The 10582-nt window shown below is 43.6% G+C and overlaps 1 protein-coding gene across 1 annotated transcript; it reads left to right on the forward strand.

Annotated features, from left to right (window-relative positions):
• The first annotated feature begins 2725 nt into the window (after positions 1-2725).
• LOC119269992 lies at positions 2726-6676 on the forward strand. Its single transcript, XM_037551931.1, has 6 exons — positions 2726-2946; positions 4328-4563; positions 4644-4902; positions 5869-6048; positions 6132-6287; positions 6372-6676. Exons 1-6 carry the CDS (start codon positions 2875-2877, stop codon positions 6543-6545), a joined length of 1077 nt encoding a protein of 358 aa, XP_037407828.1. The 5' UTR covers positions 2726-2874; the 3' UTR covers positions 6546-6676.
• The last annotated feature ends 3906 nt before the right edge of the window (positions 6677-10582 follow it).

Raw genomic sequence — 10582 nt, forward strand, 5'->3', positions numbered from 1 at the left:
TTGTTCTTGAGTGGCTTGTAGCTGAGATGACCACGGAGACCCCACTTGTTTTTTAGGGCGCCGATCAGGCCCTCGTTGCTGTAGGGCAGTGGCGAGAAGTAGAGCCCTACAGCGATCCACCTGTACCGCATGGCCTCCCTCTCCTTGGTGAGGTCCAGCTCGATGACGTCGTCGACCCGAGGTGCAATGTTGACAGGGAACCTTGGGGCAACAACATCGCCGCCAGCCCCGTACCTTCTCATGTTCGCACGACCATCTTGGTTGCGGGAGGATTCCCCTCGGAGGAGCACCCTGGAGATGTTTCCACCACCGCCAGAGTGCGTCCCACCCATGCCGGCCTCCGCAGCGGCCTTGCCCTTCTGGTTCTCCTGGTTTGCCATCGATAGAGCAGGCGCACTGGCAAGACAAGGCTCAAAGGATTGTGTGCTCCTCTCATCTGCCTTGGGGCCTTTTAAGTCCATGATTTCTTGATCTGGATCCGATTGCTTCTGGTCGACTGATTTGATAGCAGTAATTTTCCTTTTATGTTGATCCCCTGTCACCATCTCGAATCTTGAGTGCCCTCCTCTTTTATCCGGTGGATCCTTGTCCGGCGAGTATGAGATCAGCATCCGATTTGGTTTGGCTTTCCTCTCCCCTAGTCCATGGGCCAGATCCTCTCTCATTGTAGTCATCCTATCCCTGATTTTGGTCACCACATCATTTGCTGGATCAGATGGTTTCTCATCAGAAACCTTCCTTGCCCGGGCGATTTGATTCCTTTCCACCGCGATCCGCTTGATCGCTCTCCTTGTCCGCATCCATGCCTCCCGCAGGCCCAGGGGATCGCCTTCCTTCTGCATCTCCGATCTTCCATCACGCTCTGATCTCTGTCCTTCCACGTCGTATGATCTTCTGGTCTTCAGGCCAGCGGGATCTCGCTCGAGAATCGCCTCCCCGTCGTCTCGACAGGGGCTCCGCAGTTTCCGCTCATGTTGAAAGTGGTATTTGCATTTGTGGCTACGTTGAAAGTGGTTAAGTGAATACATGCCAAAAATCATGTTTTGCACATAATTTGTTAGCTACATTGCACCATTGAGCAGTTTGATGTCTGGTGTTTGGTTGGCAACATTTCTGGGTTATGGATGTTAACATGCAAAACATGTCGTTTGGTTCTGCATGGCCTATGTTTATGGTCACCTCTTCTCACCGGTGATGATCTTACCACACAACACACATGACAACTTGCTCTTCCATAGAGGTGTGGATGCTATTTTGTAGAAGCCCCCTATTCATAAACGTCTCTGCAAGCATGGCAGAAGGTGATAGTCGCACCTGAAGCATGTTCATAGCCTCTACATTGTTATTGTTGTAGTAGTTCAGATTCTTCATCTTGTCCCTATCTCAGATCATTCAACCATAACGGATGATATATTTATCATTCTGACGAACATCTCTTTTGTTGACCAACATGACCCGGGGCTGAATCACGGCTATCACAACAGTTGCTTGAGCAACTAGCTTCATTGTTTGTCCATAACGACCTAACGGCGACATCGATGTTGCAGTAAGTAATAGCGAAATCGACCTACACCATACCTAACAACCTAACAGAGGAGGGGGAGGGGGGTTGTATGCTGCTTACACCCTTTGGAGTCGACAACCCGTCCATTGTGAAGACGAGGATGACGAGGCGAAGGGAGAATAGTATGTCCTGCTGTCGGAGATTGAAGTCACCGCCGTCGCGACCGCTGGTGCCAAGAACCAATGTTGGGTTTGTCCTAGCAGCAGAGATGAGCGAGTAAATGAGTTGCATTTCGCGCTATTGAAATGCCGATGCCGTCCGTCGTTGTCCACCGAGAACGACCGCCCGTACACGTACACGCACGGAGTGGCGTGGCTCCTACCACCGCTCGCTCCTCCACCTGCTCGGGCTCGCTAGTACTACAAGACCGACGCCGTGCACGACAGACATGAAAAATATACTCACATACAGTACTTACATTGTGTCTTAATTCATGCCCACTCACATTCGATGATGATTCTTCGTACTCACGCGACCAGTACAGTACTCCTATTAGATGCGCTAACAAAAGGGTCAAAACAAGCGAATCAACATGTGGTTGAGTTGGTTAGGTAGACAGTGGTACTCCTAACCCATCAGAGTTCAAATCTTGGTGCTCGCAGTATTCCTGGATTTATTTCAGGATTTCCGGCGATGCGCTTTCAGTGGAAGGAAATGTTTCCGTCGACGAAGAGGCGCCTACGGTGATTTACGGCGATGCGCTTTTAGTGGGAGGAAACGTTTCCGTCGACGAAGAGGCGCCTACGGTGATTTCCGGTGATGCGCTTTTAGTGGGAGGAAACGTTTCCGTCGACGAAGAGGCGCCTACGGTGACTTCGTAAATCTCAAGATGATATGCCGGCTCAGTCTCTCGGGATGCTCATAAGGGTAGGGTGTGCGTGCGTGCGTTCACAGGGGTGAGTGTATGCGCGTGTATATGAGCGTTTGTGTATGTAGTGATGCTAAAAAAAAGGGTCAAAACAAAAAAAACACAAAAGGGCGAGCCTGGAACACTCTCTCTCTCTCGGTTAAAGCTGACTTTCTGCCTCCACTCCAAAAAAGGGTCTCCGGAGCCAGAAACGCCCAAAACGAAAGCACGCGCGACGCCACGGACGCCACCCGACCAGCGGCCGCCGCTCATCGCTCCCTCCGCCCGCGGCGCCAGAGCCGGCCCGACCCCCCGCGACCCGGGCACCGCCGCTGGAGGCCACCAGCTCCCAGGGAGCGCGGCCGGCCCGCCCCCCCCGCGCGGCGGCGGCGGCGGCGGACGACGCATATTCCTCTGTTTCTTGGCCGACGGCAGAGGAGAGGGGCGCGGCTCGGTCGAGGCGATGTGGGGTGCCAGGGGGGAGGAGAAGGCCGGCGGCGCCTGCGAGGAATGGAGCTACCAGCTGGGGAACAAGGTGAGATTTGTGAAATCCCTCGTATGGATCCCTCTGGGTTCCCTCCCTTCGATTGAGGGAGGGATTCCTTCTTTTGGGCGGCGTTGTTTCTCCTGCGAGTTCGTTCCGGGCGTCATCTCAGCTGCCCCTTCCGGCGCAGCTCATCATCCGGTTTGGCTGGTGCTTCTTTCATCGCTTTCCTTCCACGCCGCGCCTCTAAACTTCAAATACGGCGGATCTCGGCAGCTCCAAATTCCAAAAGAGATGTTTTTTACTTGACCAGCGCCGGGCGATGCGGTCAGATCCAGAATCCAAATTAGTTCTCCATTCTCCTCCTTTTTGTTTACTTAGTGGAGTACAGTACTACTTTACATAGTATAACACTTGAGCTTTTTCTCCGACATTCCGTTTCTTCTTTTTGGTCCAAGTTTTCTTTCTAGTACAGTAGTATAGTACATCTTGTTCCATTCAATACAGTTATGGAGCGTACTTGATCCGAACGTTTCTGTTGATGAACAAGTTAGGAAGTCTGTACTTCTCTTGTTTAATTTCCGTATTCATTGCACAGGTTAGGAGTAGTTCGGCTGGCTAAAGTAGGTAGTCGTTTATTTTGCCATCCATGGCTATTGGCTGCCCGTTCCTACTTTTAGGTCTGATCTGATTATTCTTTGGGATAATTTTTTTTTGGAAAGCTGTGTGTTCTGATGTTGCTGCTTGTTTTCCACTCTTAAATTTTAGTAGCTCACTGCATTTGCTATTTCGATAGCGAACTCGTTTTTCCTAGCTGAAAAATGAGTTGGAATAGATCTTCAGTGGAGTAACGCAGTTTCCAGATGGAACATTCAAGATTTGTACTTACTAGTACACAGCAAAGGGGATCTTTGGCTCCTTGTTATATGTTCCATTATTATTGGTGAAGGAACGCAATCATAGACAGTACATGGACCATTTAACCTCAAGACCTGGTAGTACATTGAGTGATTGAGTAAAATTTGTTTAAAACCTTTTTACAGCCAGGTGGAATCGAATCACAGACTCTCTGTCCCTGAAATTAGCACCATATAGTTACCGATCCTTGTCAATCTCGGCGAGGCGACCCTGGTATGCCAAACAAGTTTTACTCCTATAAGGTCCGGATTGACCGGGTCAGGAAGTACACAGTGCTAGTTTCAGGAATTGGGAGTTCAGGGTTTAGAACATATTTTACTCTAGTAGATTTTGTTCAGTATCTTATCAAGCCTAAATTAATGTTTTCCGAGGTCATCATTTTTGTTTATTTTGACTACATTCCTTATTCCTCTGAAGGATAGAGTTAAGGAAAAATGTCAGATTTGGAATTCTAATAGCTTTGATTAGCTATTTATTTTGTTTAAAACTTGAGCTGATTGCAACTTACTTACAGGATACGCTGAGTTTGAAAGCTCCAAAGAAGTCGCCCCTTGCGTTGAGAATGGTTGTTCTCACCATGACTATGATCTGTGGGGTGTTTATTTGCTCAATGTGTATGAAGCAGCTAGGAAGCGACAGCTGGTCAAGGATAGTGAAGATTCAAGTTGCAGAACAGTCCTGCAATAAGTCTTTAGTTCCTCCTTCTGAGGTTCAGTTTGTGCATTATCCGCAACCACTAAATTACAGCAGGTGATATTTGTGCTAAAGCTCGTTTGAGCTATCTACATTTGGCTTGCATAATGATGTCTGATGGTAATTTTATTTTGTAGGAAAGAATGCACCTGTACCCCTGTCCGCTTCTTTGCAATTATCTCATCGCAGCGGTCTGGAAGTGGCTGGTTCGAAACCCTTCTAAACAGTCACATAAATGTTAGCTCTAATGGAGAAATCTTCTCGAAGAAAGAAAGGAGGAGCAACATTTCATCTATAATAAAGACAATGGACATGGTGTATAACTTGGATTGGAATAGTAGCGCTTCCAAGAATGAGTGCACTGCTGCTGCTGGCTTCAAATGGATGCTTAATCAGGTGATGATTTTGATCAGTTCTTTTTTTGCTTCATTCTTTTTATGTGTAGGCATCATTATGAGGTTGCTGTTAAAAGCAATATACACATGTTTTTAGAGCTGTTTAGGGTATTCATGTTAAAAGCAATATACTTAGGACGTCTGCTTGCTGGTTAAAGAACTGTCCCTTGCATTCCGTGAATGCTCTGTTATGTTCACATTGTACTCATAATATATTGGTTTTCTTCCTGATTTTTGCATCCTGTTCCTCTTCTCAGGGAATCAGGAATATTTTAACCTTGAATATCATTAGCGCAGTCTCCCTGAGTAATTTTGCCAACTAACATATTTTCTATACAAAAGACAATTGTGATACTAGTTTCTCTTTATTTATTTCCACTACTCCATAGTACCTCGATGGAGCATATCAAATTACATTTTATTTTGGACAGTTTACAATCCTATGCATGGCTACATTTCTATTTGCACTGACTAGATATTGGCAATGCTTATACTGTCCTGTATAGTTCATTTCTTGTATGACTCTGTTCATTTAAATATTGGTCCTTTTTTGTGTGGAACTCTGGATGAGGTCGCATAATTCTGAATTTTTTAAATATAGAATATTTTATGTCTAACTGATTGCAATTGTGATGCTGGTATCTTCAGAATGATAAGAGCGAGCATCAAGATTGCTATCAATTGTTGATAGCATTTTGATTGTCTGTTAACCTTCTGAAGATATCAGCATTCTGAGAATTGGTGTCCATCTAGATCCTCCATGCAAAAAAATTCCAACTACTGTTATCTGAGATTTTTAAGTGGTATGCATATGGACATTCTTACTATCTCCATGGTATCTAATTTCCTTCAAGAGTAGCATATCAGTCCAATTAGTGTTTTTGGGTAGACATGTTAAATTTTGAGTCATGCACACAGCTTAACCCTTAAGCAGAATAAGCATTCTTCTGACTATATATGTCTTCAGGGTCTTGTGGCAAATCACGCTGCTGTGGTTGATTACTTCAACCAAAGAGGAGTGTCTGTGATATTTCTGTTCAGAAGGAATCTCCTCCGTCAGATGGTATCACAACTAGCAAACAATCATGACAGATACCTGAAGCAATTAAAAGGAAAACATAAGGCCCATGTGCACACAAAAGATGAGGTGGTTCTTGATAGCATGTCTTTCAACTTCCACTTACAAATATTTGCAGTTTGTGAGTGTAAGATGTATCTTTCATTTTGCAGGCGAATATACTTGCAAAATACAAGCCTAGGCTCAACACAACAACATTAATGTGGAGTCTGAAACAGGCAGATGACTACACTCGCAAAGCTCTTGAAAACCTAAAGAGCGTCCATCACATTACATTGTACTATGAGGATCTCATCCAAAACAGAACAGTGAGTTACTCTTGATTAATCTGTTGCATGTCGGTATATGATGTTGTTGTTGCTTATTCATACTACATTGACTTATACTTGCAGATGCTTGGTGAGGTGCTGGATTTCCTCAAAGTGCCAGTGAGGAAATTAGTCAGCCGGCATGTGAAGATACACACGAAACCGCTGTCGGATCAAATTGAAAATTGGGATGAAGTCTATAATGCCCTGAATGGCACCAAGTTTGAAAGTTTCTTGAATGCTGACTACCGAACATGACATTATTCTGTCTGCACGTTTCTTGTTTAGATATTGGCTCCTGCGTGTTTCTTTTATTTATCTATTTAGTTCTTTCTTTTTATTGAAATGCTAGCCTAGGGTGTGCCTGACAAAAGTTTTGACATGGGGAATGGCGGGGTTTGCACGGTGGCTCACAAATCACAAGTTCTTTGATAGGTTCCACTAATTGTCTTGTATGTTCTTTTCAGTTTTTTTTATTTTCTTTGAAACTGATCAACAAGCTTCTAACCTCTTGCGTTCCACTGCTAATTATCACTTCTCAAGTCTTGCAGACAGTTCTTTTTACAATTCTCCCTTGCATGTATGTATGTTTAGCAGGTTCTGAAGACATGCATCAGAGAGGTTTCTAACACTGTTTGTTTCTTTGTCACACATTCCCATGTTAATTTAGACATGTTGAAATCTAAATGAGTCGCTTCCCTAAGTCCATTTTGAGAAATACAAGTGCAAATCATTTGAAAAAAAAGGAATACAGGTGAATACAATTACAATGTAGGCGGTGAATATTCCAGTCTAAATGAGGCACACACAGTGTCAGAATTGGGGTTTAGTCGTTGCTGGGCTGGAGGTACAACAACCTCCTAACCATTGGATCTTGATATCCAACTACCTGCTGGTTCTTGATATTTAGGACATGTTTGGTTCATGACTAATTTGCCACAACTAACCTTAAGCAAACTGTGGCCACCACACAAAGTGTGTCAAACAAAATGGCTACCGGGAGTGTATCTTGTTGTTTGGAAAGGAGTTTTTATTTAGTTGGTTTTGAGATCATACTTGCATTTTAACATAGTGGCCTAATTGTGGCATGAACACTATGACCATGTTATTTTCACACACACACATAGACAATATATAAATGTAATACTCCCTCTGTCCGGAATTACTTGTCTTAGATTTGTTTAGATACGGCTGTATTTAGTGTTAGATACATTCGTATTTTTTTTGAAAAAAGATACATTCGTATTTAGACAAATTTAAGACAAGTAATTTGAGACGGGGGTAATATTTAACAATGTTCATACTGAAAATATCAATACATTTTTTTTGAAAGATCCAGCTATGCTGGTTTTTCATTGATCATTAGCAGGAAGCAGTGGGGGAAAACAAGGTGATGGGGATCTAGAGGATCCGAGGGTTTGCCACAGACCGGCAATCCTCGTGTGACAGGGTAGCCTAGGGCTTATATTTCATGGCGGTTCCCCAAAGGGGCCCTCGATGCAGATTGCGCCCGCGACACGCCATAGCTCGATGCAGTCCGTGATACTGAAAATATCAATACATTTTCATCAAAATGTATTTCGGACATATTAGTAAAGAGTTCCTAACAAGAGTGTACAGAATCCATGTATCCTTCGTACTGCAAAATGCACGCCGTCTCCAGGCTGCAAGGCTCCTTGTTGAGTGAAATGTGTCTTAAATAAGATACACCAGAAGAAATGGAAGTAGCTTAACACACAACAATTCTATCAGAGAATAAGAAATGTCGGATGATATCAGGTGTGCAAGAGAACATCAGCACAACGCGGAAACTTCCCAAAAGACGGTTTTGCATTCCTCTGTATGCGAGGAAAACACTCATCTGGCCAGTATTGTTTTTTTTAATTGTTGGTAGAAGAGCTGCCAAATCCATTGATTAGAAGGGGTTTACAAAAACACCCTCAAAGGAGGAATGCACCGCATGAAGGCAAGTGCCAAAAAAGAAGAAAGGAGAAAGGGTTGCTTGGTTTATTTGAGAAAAACCAGGCGAAAATATAAACAACACATAGCTGGCCAGCATTGTGGTCTTGTGGAAGAGTGATATTTGCCAACTTGGAGAAAATGGAGTAATGTAGCCGGTGAGTGAAACAAGCTTAGACCAAGTGGGCAATAAGATCCCCCTTGCGGAAGATGGGGTGGGCCTCTGTACGAGCCGGATTTTTTTTTTTTTGCGGGGCGAGCCGGATTCATTGCCGTCCTCCAGGCAAAGCAAAACCAGAGCTTCCCCTCAAAAGAAAAAGAGCAAAACCAGAGCTAGTGGTTTCAAAAAACCGGAGGCTGCTGCGGAGTACATGTTGGGTTTCGAGTGCATCGGAGTACATGTTGGGTTTCGAGTGCATCGAAAGTTCGCTCTAGAACCTCCGAGCCAGACTCCGGCTTGCATCCGGTTGAGATCAGAGCTATGATCTCAAACAGAGGCTACTCTGAATGTCGAACTGGAGGTCTGGTCTTTAACCTCCAGGAAAAAATATTATACAGAAGTCAACATTCGGTGGAAACCGATAAAAACCACGAGAAAACGATGTTTTGGCGTTTAAAAAAAATCTCAAAAACTCATGAGATGTTAAGAGGGTGACGTTCTATTGCCATGCAAAATTTCAAGTTCAAACATGTTGATGTGAGCGATGCAAAAGAAAAAAAAATCAGCATTGGATAGTGCCAACAGTCATGTCACTATTCATTGTTGAATTTGTTTTTTTCATAACTCACATCCCTTAATGTGTTTTTACTTCAAATTTTGTATGACAATAAAACATCATCCTCTTAACATCCCACATTTTTTTCCATATATTTTTAAAACTTTCAAACATGGTTTCGACAAAGTTTTCTTTGAATGTTGGTTTCTGTATGATATACTTCCAACCTCCAGATAGGCCTCCTGGATACGGCGAAAAAACCGATGGTTTTATTTTTGGAGTGCATTCTCTTGAGCCGGAGGTAGTTTTAACGTTTGTCAATGGGATAGGATTTCACCCCAAGTTCATCACGTGACCCCTCTTTGTAGTGCTTCCCCATGACTCAATTAATGTAAAAGATGCATAATTTAAATCCACATTTTCCTTCTCTTAAATGGGAGAGGGGAGGAAACACTGCCCATATGCTTTGTAATAATTGTTAGTCCTTTAATCACATGTCATCTATAAACAGGGAACATATGTCCTTTCATCGTGCACTAGGGTTCCTAAAACAGGTGAGATGTAGACCGATAAATGTGCCCAAATCAATGGGATTTTTGACGGATTTCATGTACTTCTATTTTACAACTAATTCGTTTCACACATTTCAAATTAGCTAAAACTCATCGAAGATTGGTGCTGATTTAAAGCTCTAAACGTGTTGGATTCAAATATATAAAATGTTTCAAAACATAATTTTAGTTCAAAAAGCATATCAATACAAAATGCAACAAGAAAATAAATAAATCAAATGCCAGTCTTTAGTTTGGAGATCGAGAGAGAGCATGCAGCCAACGTGTATGCTCTCGATGTTAAATGGGTCCCGCTGCCGCCGGCAGATGTAACTGCGGTTAATGTGGATGCTGCACTCTTCAAGGATTCTCAACGGATGGGAATTGGCGTGGTAATCAAGAACCACATGGGAGATTACTTACGGGCTTGCCGCGAGCGCGTTAATGAGGTTACCGCCTCAGAACTAGCTTAAGCACTAGCGCTACAACGTGCGGTGACTCAGGAAGGCTTTCCAAGGGTTGTTTTCCAAACCGACAGTTTGTCCGTTATCCAGAGAATCAATGCTTAGATGGTTGATTGCTCACTGGCAGGCTCATCACAACTGATATCAAGGAGCTAGTGTTGTTCTTCTCGTCCGTTCACTTTAGTCAAATCGTTTGAAGAATATCGCGACACATATTCTAGCTAGATCATCCAAGTCCTCTAGTGACTCTATTTTTCATGTAATCCCGGATTGTATTCGGGAGGCACTCTTTCTTGATTATCCTTATCAATAAAGTGTATTATTTCTAAAAAAAGCTTCATCTCTTTAGGTGTTGATTGTGTTATTTTTTGTCCAATTTTTTTATTAATTAACAAACAACAATCTCTTTCGTAATTAGTGGAACAAATAAAGTTATTTTCTCGGCTCCAAAATGCATAACGGAGCAACGATACCAGAATTTCTGGTCCACGCCCCAGGAACAGCTTCGCTTTGCCTTTTGCGATAGAGCAGTTGCAGTTCGTACCTTCTTTGGACGCCGGCGAGGCAGCGATCTCCACTCCTCTCTGTCCGTCGCTTCAACGGCC

The sequence above is a fragment of the Triticum dicoccoides genome, chromosome 3A (assembly GCF_002162155.2).
Source record: "Triticum dicoccoides isolate Atlit2015 ecotype Zavitan chromosome 3A, WEW_v2.0, whole genome shotgun sequence".
NCBI lineage: Eukaryota > Viridiplantae > Streptophyta > Magnoliopsida > Poales > Poaceae > Triticum > Triticum dicoccoides.